Source organism: Chionomys nivalis, chromosome 19 (assembly GCF_950005125.1).
Source record: "Chionomys nivalis chromosome 19, mChiNiv1.1, whole genome shotgun sequence".
Classification (NCBI taxonomy): domain Eukaryota; kingdom Metazoa; phylum Chordata; class Mammalia; order Rodentia; family Cricetidae; genus Chionomys; species Chionomys nivalis.
Genome location: NC_080104.1, coordinates 8159117 through 8175482, shown reverse-complemented (window position 1 = coordinate 8175482; position 16366 = coordinate 8159117). Strand labels below are relative to the sequence as shown.

At 42.7% G+C, this 16366-nt stretch overlaps 1 protein-coding gene across 1 annotated transcript in view; it reads left to right on the top strand.

Annotated features, from left to right (window-relative positions):
* Positions 1-16366, top strand: part of Kif6 (kinesin family member 6) — a 312499-nt gene that overhangs the window by 68358 nt on the left and 227775 nt on the right. The window contains exon 5 of the mRNA XM_057751369.1: positions 9900-10009. Coding sequence (XP_057607352.1) covers positions 9900-10009 — 110 coding nt within the window. The remainder of the gene's footprint in view (positions 1-9899; positions 10010-16366) is intronic.

The window sequence follows — 16366 nt, the reverse complement described above, 5'->3', positions numbered from 1 at the left end:
GAATCAGGAACCCTGAAAGATCATCTCACCTTTAAGCAAGTTCAGTAGTCCTATCTCTGTGGGTTCTCTGTGTCCAGTTTACGCAACAGTCCAGGCAAGAGCAATTTCTTGCCCAAATGGCTATCAAACTCCATAAGGATCCTCTTCTATGCCCATCTTCTTCTTGAAGTAGGTTGGTGCTGCCAGGAGCAGAGTGTCTCATTGTCATGAAAACTCCTAAGTTATTAAAACATTAAATAGCATATTCCATAGTCTTTGAAAGATATGAAGAATGTCTATCTAAAATATATCTATGTACATCTAGAAAATCTCACTAACATGACTACAAACTTGACTATTATGATTATCTATTAACAGCCTATATACATTACATTTTTAAATGAACTACACAATCACAATACCTTAATCAAGAGCAGAAATACATATACATATAACAAAATTGACCTTAAATTTAAATCACTAAAGCAAAATCCATATCAATGCAAATTATTCATACCTATATCATATCCCCCTTTAAATGTAAAAGAACATTTATAAACAATATTTGGGAATATGGACGTAGTTATTTCTCTCCAAACTGCTTCCTGCTGTATAGGGGCGCTGTTAATTAGGTCTTTTGTGGTGTAACCTGTCTGTTAGGTTCATCTCAGTCGGCAGTGAGCGGAACTAATTTTTTGAAGGTGTTCACAGCAACCTTTCAGGAGGGCGTGGTCTATCATACCATATTGGGATGGAAGCAATCCGCAGGGTGTCATCGTCTGTGAAAACAAAAGAAGAATCTCTTTTCCAAAGTATCATATCCTTAGATCCAAATTCTGAAGTCAAGGTATTTTCAAAATATGTATGTTGGATTAGTTCAGTAGCATTTATAAACAAATATCTTTTAGCAGCTGTTGTTCCTTCCTCAGCATTCAAGCAATTCAAACAGAGCATAATAGCATACAGTATCAAAATTCTCTGTGTATTTTCCATCTTTGTGCGCTTTATTTTAACCTCTATTTTGTTTATTTTTACTTTTATTTTTTGCTTTTTGAGACAGGTTCTCTGTATCTTTGACCTGGAATAACTCTGTAGACCAGGCTGTCCTTGACCTCTCAGAGATCCACCTGTCTCTGCCTCCTAGGCGTTGGGATTAAAGGTGTATGCTACTACACCTTGAACTAACAGAGATCTGTTTGTCTCTGCCTTTTAGGCACTGGATTGAAGGCATGTGCTACCACACCTTGAAGTCACAGAGGTCAATCTCCCTCTGCCTTCCAAGTGTTGGGATTAAAGGTGTGTACTACACACCCAACTACTCTCTTTCTTCATTTTTTTTTTTACTTTAAGAACTTTAACTTTTAGCCTGCATATATTTTTCACATACTGTAAACCCTTTAGACGTTTTCTTCGACTTTGAATCTTTCTTTTACTGTATTATGTCTCTTTTGTGACCACACGAGTCTATAATTTACCAAGCAATATCAGTAGGACTAAAACCGTGGCTTTGACGGCTGAATCCAGCCCATTCCTAAACTTTCCAGCCTCGTGGCTGAGGTACCAGCTGTAGCCATGTTTATCACCACAACTCTAGGTATTTCAAGGTCCCTGCCAACAAGCAAACTGCAACACTATATCCACAGACAACACTCAAGTCCTTTCTCTGTAGTCGGCCCTCCTACCTCAAACAGTCAGAGTTTGCCCTGGCAGGACAGACCAGAACACCAGCATTTTAAAACAGCACAACTTTTTTCCTGCTACAGCTGAAAACAAACAAGCATTCAGTCAGCTTTTATCAGTACCATTTAAGTGTTTCGTGGCAGGACCTCTTAAGAGCTGTGGGGTTTTGCCGCTAAAGCTAAGTCAGGAAGCCTCTCTTAGATGAGAGCGTTTGCTTGCCTCTAGCAAGCAGAGCAGACCCGAGAAATTGCTGCTACCATGTCGGGCACCATTTTGTAGTGGGAACTGCGGGCTGCGTTCCTGCCACCCCAGCTCCTGGTTGCCTGGCTAGCTTATGCCCCGAAATAACAACACACAAACTGTATTCTTTTAAACACTGCTTGGCCCATCATATCTAGCCTCTTCTCAGCTAACTCTCACACCTGAACTAGCCCATTTCTAATAATGTGTGTAGCACCCCAAGGTGAGCTTACCGGGAAGATTCTAGCCTACGTCCATCCTGAGTTGGAGCTTCATCACATCTGCCCCAGAGAGGAGAGCTATCGAGTCTGAGCTCACTTCCTCTTCCTCCCAGCATTCTGTTCTGTTTACTCCACCCACCTATGTTCTAACCTATGAGGGCCAAGCAGTTTCTTTATTTTTATTATTTTTTTTTATTAATTAATTTATTTAATTATTAAAGATTTCTGCCTCTTCCCCACCACCACCTCCCATTCCCTCCCCCTCCCCCAATCAAGTCTTCCTCCCTCCTCAGCCCAAAGAGCAAGCAGGTTTCTCTGCCCTGTGGGAGGTCCAAGGACCACCCACCTCCATCCAGGTCTAAAAGCTCTCTCTCTAAGTCTGTGGCATCTCGAATGGAGCCACAGACTTAGAGAGAGAGCTTTTGGTGGAGTAGGAGTTGGTGTAATGGATGCGGTAGGCCTGGGTGTGTGAGTGTGCATGTGTGTGCATGTACATGTGTGTGAATATGCATGTGTGTGAGCATGCATGTGTGGAAGCGTGCATTGTGGGAGTGTGTATGTGTGAGAGCATGCATGTGTGTGATCGTGTATGTGTGGGAGTTTCCATGTGTATGAACTTGCATTGTGAGCATGCATGTATGTGAACATGCATATGTATGAGCATGCATGTGTGTGAGCATGGCATGTGTGGGAATGTGCATGTGTGGGACTGTGTATGTATGGGAGTGTGCATGTGTGTGAGCTTACATGTATGTGAGCATGCATTTGTGTGAATGTGCATGTGTGTGAGCATGCATGTGTATGAGTGTGCATGTATGCACGCATGTATGTGTGTGAGTGTGCATGTGTGGTATCGTACATGTGTGTGAATTTGCATGTGTGTGAGCGTGCATGTGTGTGAGCATGTATGTGTGGGAGTAGTGCAGAAGTTGATGTTTGAGGTCCTCTATTGTTCTCCAATGATACTGTTCTGTTTCTGTTTTTTTTTTAATTAATATTTCCACCTGCTCCCCGTTTCCCATTTCCCTCCTCTCCTCCCAAATATTACCCCCTCCCCTCCCCCTATCCCCACTCCTCTTCTCCACCCCCCCACACCATTCCCCCTCCCTCTCGATACTGAAGAGCAGTCCAAATTCTCTGCCCTGCGGGAAGACGAAGGTCTTCTATCTACGTCCAGGAAAGTGAGCGTCTAAACAGGCTAAGCTCCCACAAAGCCAGTTCATGTATTAGGATCGAAACCTAGTGCCATTGTCCTTGGCTTCTCATCAGCCTTCATTGTCCGCCATGCTCAGAGAGTCCAGTTTCAACCCATGCTTATTCAGTCCCAGACGAGCTGGCCTTGGTGGGCTCCCAATAAATCAGATCCACTGTCACAGTGGGTGGGTGCATCCCTCGTGGTCCTGATTTCCTTGCTCATGTTCTCCCTCCTTCTGCTCCTCATTTGGACCTTAAGAGCTCAGACCGTTGCTCCAAATTGAGTCTCTGTCTCTACCTCGATCCATCGCCAGATGAAGGTTCTAAGGTGATATGTAAGATATTCATCAGTATAGGATAGGGTCATTTCAGGTTCCCTCTCCTCAGTTGCCCAAGGTACCAGCTGGGGACATCTCCCTGGACACCTGCGAACCCCTCTAGAGTCAAGTCTCTTGCCAACCCTAAGATGGCTCCCTTAGTTAGGATATATACTTCGCTGCTCCTGTATCCACCCTTCCTATATCCCAACCATCCCAATCCCCCGAGCTCCTCCCATCCTCCCCTTCTCATGTTTCTCATCCCATTTCCCCTTTGCCCCATGCCACCTCACCCGCAAGTTCCCAGTTTTTGCCCTGCAATCTTGTCTACTTCCCCTCTCCAGGCGGATGACTATACGATTTTCTTTGGGTTCACTTTCTTATTTAGCTTCTCTAGGATCACAAATTATATGCTCAATGTCCTTTATTTATGGCTAGAAACCGATTATGATTGAGTACATCCCATGTTCCTCTTTTTGGGTCTGGGATACCTCACTCAGGATAGTGTTTTCTATTTCCATCCATTTGCTCGCAAAATTCGAGAAGTCATTGTTTTTTACCGCTGAGTAGTACTCTAATATGTATATATTCCACACTTTCTTCATCCATTCCTCCATTGAAGGGCATCTAGGTTGTTTCCAGGTTTTGGCTATTACAAACAATGCTGCTATGAACATAGTTGAACAGATACTTTTGTCATTTGATGGGGCATCTCTTGGGTATATTCCCAATAGTGGTATTACTGGATCTTGGGGTAGGTTGATCCCAAATTTCCTGAGAAATCGCCACACTGATTTCCAAAGTGGTTGCACAAGTTTGCATTCCCACCAGCAATGAATGAGTGTGCCCCTTTCTCTACAACCTCTCCAGCAAAGGCTATCATTGGTGTTTTTGATTTTAGCCATTCTGACAGGTGTAAGATGGTATCTCAAAGTTGTTTTAATTTGCATTTCCCTTATCGCTAAGGAGGTTGAGCATGACCTTAAGTGTCTTTTGGCCATTTGAATTTCTTCTGTTGAGAATTCTCTGTTCAGTTCAGTGCCCCATTTTTTTTATTGGGTTAATTAGCATTTTAAAGTCTAGTTTCTTGAGTTCTTTATATATTTTGGAGATCAGACCTTTGTCTGTTGCAGGGTTGGTGAAGATCTTCTCCCAGTCAGTGGGTTGCCTTTTTGTCTTAGTGACAGTGTCCTTTGATTTACAGAAGCTACTCAGTTTCAGGAGGTCCCATTTATTCAATGTTGTTCTTAATGTCTGTGCTGCTGGGGATAAACGTAGGAAGTGATCTCCTGTACCCATATGTTGTAGAGTACTTCCCACTTTTTCTTCTATCAGGTTCAGTGTGTTCAGACTAATATTGAGGTCTTTAATCCATTTGGACTTGAGTTTTGTGCATGGTGATAGATATGGATCTATTTTGATTCTTCTACAGGTTGACAACCAGTTCTGCCAGCACCATTTGTTGAAGATGCTCTCTTTTTTCCATTGAATACTTTTAGCTCCTTTATCAAAAATTAGGTTTTCATATGCTTGTGGGTTAAAATCAGGGTCTTCTACTCGGTTCCATTGATCGACTTCTCTGTTTTTATGCCAATACCAAGCTGTTTTCAATACTGAGGCTCTGTAATAGAGTTTGAAGTCAGGGATGGTAATGCCTCCAGACGATCCTTTATTATATAAGATTGTTTTGGCTATCCTGGGTTTTTTGTTTCTCCATATAAAGTTGATTATTGTCCTCTCAAGATCTGTGAAGAATTTTGATGGGATTTTAATGGAGATTGCATTGAATCTATAAATTGCCCTTGGTAGAATTGCCATTTTTACTATGTTGATCCTCCCAATCCAAGAGCAAGGGAGATCCTTCCATTTTCTGGTAGCCTCCTCAATTTCTTTCTTCATAGACTTAAAGTTCTTGTCAAATAGATCCTTCACTTCCTTGGTTAGAGTTACCCCAAGATATTTTATGCTATTTGTGGCTATCGTGAAGGGTGATGCTTCTCTGATTTCCATTTCTGCTTCCTTATCCTTTGTGTATAGGAGGGCAACTGATTTTTTGGAATTGATCTTGTATCCTGCAACGCTACTAAAGGTGTTTATCAGCTGAAGGAGTTCTTTGCTGGAGTTTTTGGGGTCGCTTATGTACACTATCATATCATCTGCAAATAATGAAAGTTTTTTGAGCTAAGGTCTCACTAATTTGACTGGCTGATCAGTGGGCTCTGGGGTGTTTTCTCCCCCAGCCCGGCATTAGGGTTACTGCCGTTCACCACCATATCCAGTTTTTCACATGGATTCTGGGGATCTGAACTCGGATCTGCATGCTGCCACAGCCAGCACTTCATCCACGGAGCCATTTCCCTACTCAGATCACATCTTTTACCAGCTAGTATCTTAGACTCTGAAGTTGGAAACCCTTTTACTAAAACAAATCTTTTTCTATCCCCTAAAATACCAAACCAATCAGATGGCATGATTGTCAGTTTGCCATGGTAATAATAGAAGCTGGAGGAATTTGTCAGAATACAAACCCTACTGCAGTGAACATAATCATATTCTCGAGGCAATCCCTGTCTCTCCTGTATATGTTACCTACTTATGAATGTTTTGCCCATGTGTGTCTGTGTATTATGCATATGCCTGGTGCCCACAGAAGGCAGAAGAGTATGTTAGATTCCCAGGAACTAGAGTAAGGTTGGTGTGAGAAACCATATGGGTGCTGAGAATTGAACCCAGGTCCTCTGAAAGTGCAAAAAGTGATCTAAGGTACTGCGCCATCTCTCCATGTGGGGCTTTTTAATACAACATATATTGTAACTAGCAAACTAGACATCTTGATTCCCATCTTAGAGTTGGAAAAAGAGAGCCTCCATTGAGATACTTTTCTCTGGGTCCGCTTCTTACAATAGCCAGCCCGCAACTCTGGAAGCCAAACTGCTTCCCCGTAGTTCAGATTGGCTTTGTTTTGTTGGCTGTGTTTGAATCCATTTCCTGTGATGAGTCACTTAACTTCTGTGGGTTTCTGCTTTCCATTTTCTGAGAGCAAGGGCTGAACTGTTCTGGAAGCTCTCTGCCTCCCTTCCAGCTCCAGCGAGTCCTTGGACTCTGTATAAACGTCTAACTGGCTTGCTGCAGCAGTCATTCTGGAACTCCCTACTGAATGTTATTTGCATTTTGAGTTGCAAAGACGAGAAGAAATTGCTGAGAGCTGCATAATTCTAATTGCCATCCGTAAAACAGCAATTATCCATTAGTTCAGCTCTTTCTCACTGGCCCCAGAATGCCAGCTGTGTGAGCCGGAGAAAGTGGAGGAGGAAGGGCTGAGTAGCATGTACACACCCGTGTAGCCCTGACTCTACCTGCTTTGCCTTGTTCACACATTTCACAAAAGGGGCTATGATCTCCAATGTCTTTCGTTGCCATGGACCCATGGGGAAAGCTGTCATCCTAGAGCTGTGTGCCTTCATGGCATGTGGCTTTATGTCTCAGTGGCATGGAACTCCTGTGGGTGACAAACATGGTGTTTTAAGCTCTTGGGCTGGAAGATGGTGCAACAGTTAAGAGTGTGCTCTGCTTGTGCAGAGAGCTCAAGCTTTGTTCTGAGCACCCATAAAGGCAGCTCCCGGCTGCCTAAAACTCCAGCTCCAGGGAATCAACACCCTTTTTCAGTCTGTGCAGACACTGCATTCTCATGCATGCACCCACAGAGACAAATGTAATTTAAAATAATAATAAAACAACTCTTTAAATTTCTTGGCACACTAAGAATGCTTAGTTCGTGATCATTGTTACCGCACCACTAATGTCTGTACATGCAAACACTTAGCGATTGCTGCCATATTCATCAATATTCACATATGTCCATTGGCCTAATGACTGGCTAGTTTTAGAAAACTTTCTGAAGCTCTCGGAATCAATGAAACCAGTTTCTCTGGCTAGGCTGAATAGAATAAACCAATCCTCTCCTAATGTAAAGCACATTTGTCTCTTCTAAGATCTGTGTGCTAACCCAAGAGCACCTCGAGAAGTCTTACATCTCCAGGCATTGACCATCGTCAGGGTTGTTGGGAGATTGCCTTGTCATTGATGTCACTCTAAACCTTGTTCAGTTCTGAATCATCCCAAGTAATCCCCTGGACTTGGAAAAAGCCCACCTGACTGACAGCCAGGGAAACTGAAATGGACCACTTTCTGCCATGGGCCGCACACGTTCATTGTAATCATAGTGGATTGTACTAACAACAAGCCGGGCAACTTAAAGTGTCGCATGAACTGTGGACACAGTGGAGACTAGAAAACATAGACTGGAGCCAGAGGCTCTGCAAGTTGTCCCAGATCAGAGAGCTCAGCGTGAGACCAAAGCCAAGTCCTTCAAGACAAACTAAGCGCCCAGCGTAGCCTATGTTGTGAAACCCTGGGAGTGAGCCCGCATTTCCTCTGGACTGGGAGGATTCCATCTATTTCAGGACTCCTTCTCTTCACACTGGAGCATTGTGAGGCTCACACTTGTTTGGGTCAGAAGAAATGTCTGTCTGCAGGAAACACGTGTGTTACATTACAGTCTGGCAACCCAGATGCTGAAAAGGACCAAGAAAGGTAGCTTCTCACATCACTCAGTGAGATTGGAGTGTGTGTGCCACAAAAACTGCAGAAGCAAAACCCTGGAGGAGCCGAGGCATTGTCCTTACCACCGGGATGGTGCGCTGGCCATTTCCCTGATTTCTTTTCCTAATTCTAAAGAAGAGAGTGTCCCATTACAGATGGTGGGTCAAGTTCACGCTTCTTTTCTCATGTCCATCCATTCCTTTTATATTCTTTTATTATTTTAGCTATTTTGACCAGGACTGTAACAAAATACCCAACAAAGACAGCTTAAAGTAGGGTGTATTTTGCCTCAGTATCTGAGGATTTAAGTACCCTGTGCGGGGAGGACGTGGTGGTGGGAACATGTCCTGACTGGTCACGTTGTGCGCAGTTGGAAGGCAGAGGGACGGATGCTAGTGCTCAGTCCTTTCCTCTCTGTCCCACTCAGTTCAGGACCCCTGCCCCTGGGAAGGTGCTGATATGTTCAGGAGGGGTTCCTTCTTCAGTGACTCTTCTCTGGAAACCCATCATACTTAATTCTCCATTTGCAGGCTTCCAGACATAGTACTTGAAAACATTTATCAACAGCAGGAACAATAGCAATAGCCACGTAGTTCATTGGTGCCCAGGTACTTTTGGTAGGACTTGACATGTAGTCATCCTTCTCATATGTCAGTTTTGCAAGAACAGGAGTATTTCATAGCTTGTTGTCGGCATGGAGCCATGTTTTATTTCCAGAACCCACATTGGGTGACTCCAGCTCAGGAAATCTGATGCCCTCTTCTGGCCTTTGTGGGTACCTGAACTCGCACACACACACACACACACACACAGAGTAAATAATAACTATTTTTAGAAGAATATAAAATTCTGAGTAGTAGTAAAGAAAAGAAAATTGTTGAAGGAGGACACTCAGCAGCTCAGACCCAAAATAATTACATAGACTATATTATTTAAAACATTGCTTGGCCTATTAGCTCTAACTTCTTATTGACTAGCTCATACATTTTAATTTAACCCATTTTTAGTAATCTGTGTATTGCCACGTGGCTGTGGCTTACCAGTTAAAGTTCCATCTGGCTCTACCTTCTTCCTCCCAGAATTCAGTTCAATCCCGCTCCCCCCCCACACACTTCTATTCCCTGTGCAGGCCCAAGACAGTTTCTTTATTAACCAATGGTATTCACAGCATTCAAAGGGGAATCCCACATCATAGTTTGATCATGAACGGAAACTTTGGCATCTGGTCTTTGAACCAAAGTAATGACCTCTGCTGTTGCATGAATAGACTGTTCACAGAATGTAAGGTTATTTGTTTTTTCTTAGTAACCTTTTTGGGGGATCTGGAAAATAGAATACAATGTATTATTCATTTCTATAGCTAACTTGGCTCACTGCAAGCGTATATTGACATTTTATGTATAATGTAGAACCAATAAAAACTGATAGACTGAAATTACTTGTAATCATGAATATTGGATATACCAAAAAAAAAAAAAACCCCAAACACTTTATGCAGATGGCCACAGTAACTCAAAAGTGTCACAAACTGCAAATGTAAATCCTACAGAATGGAAAGGCAAAGGAGGGTGTTGTAAGGAAGCCCAGGGAAAAATGGTGCATCTCTCTCTAGCCCAACAGTTGCTTTTAGTCATTAAATAATGTCTTTCCCTTCTTCTCCAACCAGGACAGCAGCAAGATCTACACAACACACATTTCTTACTTGGAAATCTACAATGAATGTGGCTACGACCTGCTGGATCCGAGACACGAGGCCTCCAAACTGGAAGATCTGCCGTGAGTAGCAGGATGACAAAGGCCAGCAGGAAATGGTTTTCAGATGTTGGTTTCCATTGTTTCCTTTGAAATTTGCTGGGTTTCTGGTCTCGATCATAATTAGCAAATATTGGAGGGCAGCATCTTTCCGTAATGAGCAAGAGCGATGGCAACGAAGATTACTTGAAACTTGTTTCTTGGGGGAGTCTCTGTGGGAGGCTGCTCTCAGTGGGGCATTTCAAGACTGGGGGCAGCACTCCCCCCGTACAAAGCCACACACTTCTTTAAATGCTCCTTTCCTCCACAAACAGTGTTCAGTTTATGTAGTAGGACAGTCTAATGAGTACAATCAGAAGGTCCCCAAAGGCTTCTCTGCTGTCATTGGCACCAACGTTTACAACCTTTTGATCAGATCAGCATTCCTTGTTTTCCCTGAAATGTAGCATCCAGACCTTTGACAGATGACAGCCCCCTGCCAGGATCACACAGTGTTGCTGCTTGTTTGGAACCTGCCTGAGTTAGATGTAGTAATTAGTAATTGTTCATGTGCCTATTTCCAGGTGATTTTATGTATTGGAAGTTGCCTATAGCCAAGAAAAAAATGTCTTAAAGATTATTTTTTAAATGTACATGTGTGTGCGTGCACACACGCACACACATGAGTGCAGATACCAGTGGAAGCCAGAAGAGAGTGTCCAGTCTGCTGGGGCTGGAAATACAGGTGGTGGTGAGCTGCCTGGCGTTGGTGCTGGGAACCGAATTAAAGCCCTCTGGAAAGCAGTATGTGCTGGTAATTGCTTAGCCATCTCTCCATCTCCCAATATATATCTTTGTTATTCTTATAAAATACTCGAAAGTAATATAGAAATATGCATGAATTCTCTGTGAAAAGGATAACCAATTGACTATTGAATTCAATAAACAAGTTATTAAATTAGCAAAAAAATTAGAATAAATAAAAAATAAATCATAATCTATATATTCTTTCATTGTATTAGTTGAGGTATTTCACATATCACCTTTCCTATGTTTACATAATTCCCAAGATGGAATCAGGAAACCGAACATTATTTATATTATAAATATTGACATAACAGGGAAGAGAGATCACCGACTATGGAAGAAAACCGCTTTGCAAATTTAGGAGAGTAAAGTTTACTCTTCCAAGGGTAAAGCTTATTAGTGGGGCTAGGAATGGGAGCGCGAGGCAAGGGGCATGGGTAGAAAGGCTGTGCTATGAGTGGTGGGTGATGTGTTAGGAGATGGGGCCTCTGATGTGTGCAATCCACTAAGCTGTAGCCCTGCTCAACACAGTTAGTGCTTTAAAAAGGCCCATCGGTGCTGGCTTGTACAGTCTGTAATGTAGAGGACCCCAAGAGAAGTTGGTAATTTATAATCTGAAGAGGTCTGGGCTGACTTCTTGATTTGGGCCTTGGAGCCTCTACAGCTATGAGAACTATTTCCGTTGCTTACAGTCAGCCCGGTGTGCTTTCTGTCCTAGCAGCCCAGAAGCACTACAACAAACATCATCTGAAAGAACTCCCAGAAGTCTCTGGGAGAGTTCGAGGAAAGGCTTGAATGTCAGGTTTCTGGTTTGAGGCTCATTTTTGTTCTGATCAGCTTTTTGTTTTATGGTCTTCAGGCTGACCTACATATTTGCAGATTGAATCTTGTTAAATTGTTTTCAGTAGCGGGGCGTGGTGGCACACACCTTTAATCTCAGCGCTTGGGAGGCAAAGGCAGGTGTGTTTGAGAACAGCCTGGTCTACAGAGCAAGTTTTAGAGCAGCCAGGGCTACACAGAGAAACTGTCTTGATAAACAAACAAAAAAAATTGTCTTCATATATTTAGACTGCTGCTTGATACCATGTCCATATGGTAATTGGTCCATATAGTCCCTATAGGGCCTATGAACCCCTTAACCCTGGGGTTTTGGCCAGGTTTACAGTGGCCCTTAGGTCCAATTAGAAAGCCATTGGTTACTCACATAATATTCATGCCACTATCACACCCATGAGGTTATCTTGCCAAATCAGTTATTACTAAAGTTAAGGTTCACAGCTGGATAAGACTGTTGATGGGGTTGGGAATTTAGCTCAGTGGTAAAGTGCTTGACTAGCAAGCACAAGGCCTTGGGTTCAGTCCTCAACTCCAATGAGGGGGGGAATGTTGATAACTTGCTCCCTGGCAGCCTGCATAGCACCTCTCAGAACTATGAAAGCCAGCCAGCAGGGCTAAAACTTCCTGAGCAGTATCAGCGTGATGTCTCCAAACTCTCTGACCGGAGTGTGTAATGTCTGCAGCAACAGCTTTACTGTCAGGTTCTGCTGGGTAACTAAGAGTGATGGCACTAACCTGCATTGTTTGGGATCCTCTGGGACTCACTCCCATGACTTATTTTATAACTTAGGGGGAGGTTAAAAAATTACCACTGTCTGGGGACCAGCCTCCAGCAGCACAGGGCTTTAACAGGAATCCACAGAGTCGGCAAGGCTAAACTTTTCTATCTGAGGGGGGTTAGGGAAAAAGGCACTCACAAACTCTCTTGGTGGTTTCCTTCTTTATTCTCTCTCTCTCCTCTCAAGATGTTTTGCCGTTTTATACCCCAGCAGAATCTTCCAGGCAATACAAGAGTCAAAATGGTTGCATTCCATTTCTCAAGTGAATGATTGTAGGTAAAAACATGTTTTTCATTTCCCTCACATGATTAAACATTTTATGTATTACAGGTGAAAGACAAATTATCCCAAGAACCCACGTACATTTATACCCAAGCAACTCGTTATAGATTAACCCTGTGGCAAGAAGGGGTTCTTGTCAAGTCTTTTACTGGCAGGCTGCATTTTGCAGTTACAAAGAAAGGGCCAGTTACTTTATTACTTATCTTGAAAAGCGATCTTATTAAGGAATCTTAAAGGAATCACAAGTCTAAACTTTTATATATGAAAAAAATCTTTAGGATGCATATCCACTTATTAATAGTTTTTTTTAATATTAGGAGATTGAGGGCAGAAATGGGTATAAGAAATTAATCATCATATTTAGTCATTGACCAAACCTAGCAAGGAGAGAACGTCAGCCAGTAATAATTGGGCTGCTTTGTTCTTGTTCCCTGACCTTAAAGAGTTTCACATTCAACTCTGTGCCTTTCTAGGACTTTAGATTGTCTTCTTGGGTTTTTCACCTTAAAGTTATTTAACAAAAACATCTTAGTCTAACTTTGTTATTTTCAAAGCTTTGTTTCAGTTGTGATGCACTCCGAGATCTGTGAACTAACACATCTCCCGACATTAAGGTCTAAAGAATTTAAACTAGCTGGGCTACTGGGACTCAATTGTTAGCCATTAACTTGAGCTACAATCCATACAGCTCCTTAGGTGAGACTCACAGACTCTGGCTGTGAAACTTATCCTTGTATTTATTTTTATTCATCAAAACTCTGTATAAGCTATCATTGTTATTTTCAAATTATCAGTGCAGCTTAGAGAGGGGCCATCGTCTTGACAATTCACAGGTAGAAGTGCCCAGTAGAATGGGATGTTTCCCAGAGCTAAACACACTACATTACAGTCAGTGGAGGTCTCCCTATATCCACTCACACCATGCTAGATACGAGAGAGAGAGAGAGAGAGAGAGAGAGAGAGAGAGAGAGAGAGAGAGAGAGAGAGAGAGAGAGAGAGAGCTGCAGCAAACATGTGAAGGCACAGCTGAAACAAAAGACATTCCGGGGTCTGCAGTCCTGTGGCCTTGCTAAACAAGATTGGTTCATCAGAGGATTCCCTTCTGGTGGGCTGACACCTGGAACTTCAATTGCAACTGGCTGCTCCTTTGTCATGGCCAATGGTAAAAAACAAAAAAGAAAAAAACAAAAGGAAATGAAAAAAATGTTTTCAATTATGCTCATCAATACCCAATAGTTTGCAGACATTAAGCAATAATTCAGGAATTATGGTCTCTGATAAATGGAGAGGAGTGATAAAGCTGAGATGTTTGAAAAAAAAGAAAAAAAGGAAGGGAAGAAGTCAGGAAGAGTGTGAGATAAGGGAAACAGATGGATTGCACCCCAAACCTCAGGTTTGATTGGATTAGAATTAAAAGATGAACCGCCAGTGGTTGGTTTCTTTGTTGTTGACCCGGGACATAAAGCCCAGAGAGGTTTCCTTCCTTTCATTCCCCCGGCATTTCAGAACAATTAATTGGCACTAGAGCATCAAGTAAAATCCAGACTTTCCCAGTTTCATGCTGGAGTGGCAAGAAGGCCCTTAGGAGCTTTGATACAGTGGGGCTGTGAGAATTAAGGAGTCCATTTAAAAGAGTCCATCAAAAACCTGAGTAGGTAGCGATAAAGACCTTTGTAGGTGTGACTGTGGTCTGCCGTACCACACAGTGTGTGCTTATTCATAATAACCTGAGGTGGGCATGTGTGACAAGGAGTGTGTCTCCCTTGGCTTAGTAGTTTCCCTAGTGTCAGTGCCTTAATATTTTCAAAAGTTATCTGTGGGGCTGGGAGGTGGCTCTATGGCTAAAATACTTGTCATGCAAGTGTGAGGATCAGAGTTCACTTCCCCAGAACCCCCATAAAGGCAGGTAGTTATGGTGGCTAGCCTGCAATTCCAGCCATGAAAGACAGAGACAGGATCTCCAGAGCAAGCTGCCTAGGGAGACCAGACTGATCAACAAGCTCTGAGTTTGATTAAGAGACCCTGTCTCAGTGAAGAAGGAGGAAGAGCAATGAAGGATGATTCCCTGCATCAACGCTGCACACATCCGCATGTATACCCCCACACGCAAACATGCCTGTGTACACATGCACATGTGAAGAGGAAAAGGGGAAAACAGTTCATAAATTGCAGCTAAGAGGCTGAGACAATGAGGAGAAGAGGAATAGCAGACCGTGTCCTTGTGAACCCACTGTTTGGGGTAAAGTGTGGCCAGAAGGAGAAAAGGGTGCCACTCTCTAAGAATCACAGGGTTCTTAGGAGCCATGATCTTCACAATCTAGCTACAATGAGAAACTTGGACAAATTCATTCATTTTTCTATTTCTTTATATGGTCAAATACTATTTGTCCGCCTTGTAATGTCCAACATCTGAAGATCGAGGATTGGTGATGTTCACAGTGTGGGCCTTTCTTGGTGACTTCTCCCCACTTTACCAAGAATAGTGATTTAGATATTTTCTAGTGCTCCCATCTGGAGAAGAGCAAGGACAATGATTCCATTCTCCCTGTGTCCTCTGCATCCCTGAGCTTGCTTGGGATTTAATAGTGACTGTCAGTACCGGTCAGGTTGTTGAGAAACTGTCCTTCAGTGGCCTGTCTTTCATAGCAGCATGACACCACTGGTTCAGGTTAGAGGAAAACTCAATGCATATGCACATAGACACACTAAGAAATGCACATATGTAAATTAGTAATAAAATAAAAATTTTAAATAAACACACACATATTGGCACTACAAAAATTAATGAAATCTGTCAAAGACCTAAATATACATTTCAAAAGTAAAACTCTGGAGGATAACATGGAAGGAAACACAGGCAAATCTGGAGTAAGTAATGTGTACTTAGATATAACACCAAAAGTATGATCCATGAAAGAAAAGAGTACTGACAAGTTGAACTTAGTTAAAATTAAGTTTTTGTTCTTCTGTGAAAACCTCTTTTAAAAGAATGAATGAGCAAGGCATGTGCTCAGAGAGTGACTGCAGACACACCTGTATACAGAGTTTATGTCTAGAGCTGAGAGCACTGGCTGCTCTTCCAGAGGAACCCACATGTCCGCTCACAGCCATCTGTAACTTCAGGGCCTCCCCAGGCATTGCATGCATGTGTTCTATATACATATGCGTGCAGGCAAAACACAAATACACATAAAATAATAAGCTGTAAAAATGGATTTATATGCAGAATATACAATTACTCCTAAAAGGCAGAGAGGATAAGGCAATGGATGGTTTCAAATTGGACAGATCTCCCCCGCCACGTGTCTAACGACTAAATTAACAGATGAAGAGTTAGCAGCTGCAGATAAGCTCAGCACCATCTGTAATTAAAGAAAACAGCAGTGAGGGACCACTATGTGCCTGTGGGAATGGCTAAAATCCTGGAGTCTGACAATGCCAAAGGCTGGCAAGGTTGTAGAACAGTGGACATTCTTACTGCTGGTGGTAACGCAGAATGACGTGGTCCTGTCTGTGAGACCATCTGGAGCCTCTCATAAACCAAATATCCATTACTCTGCATAGCAGCCGTGTGCCCGGATATTTGCCCCAATTCCCAGAAAAACCTCTTCACAATTATCAAGAGCAGCCTCATCCATACTTGCCCCAAGCTGAGTATAGCCATGATATTCCTCAGCTATGGTACATCCATACAGTG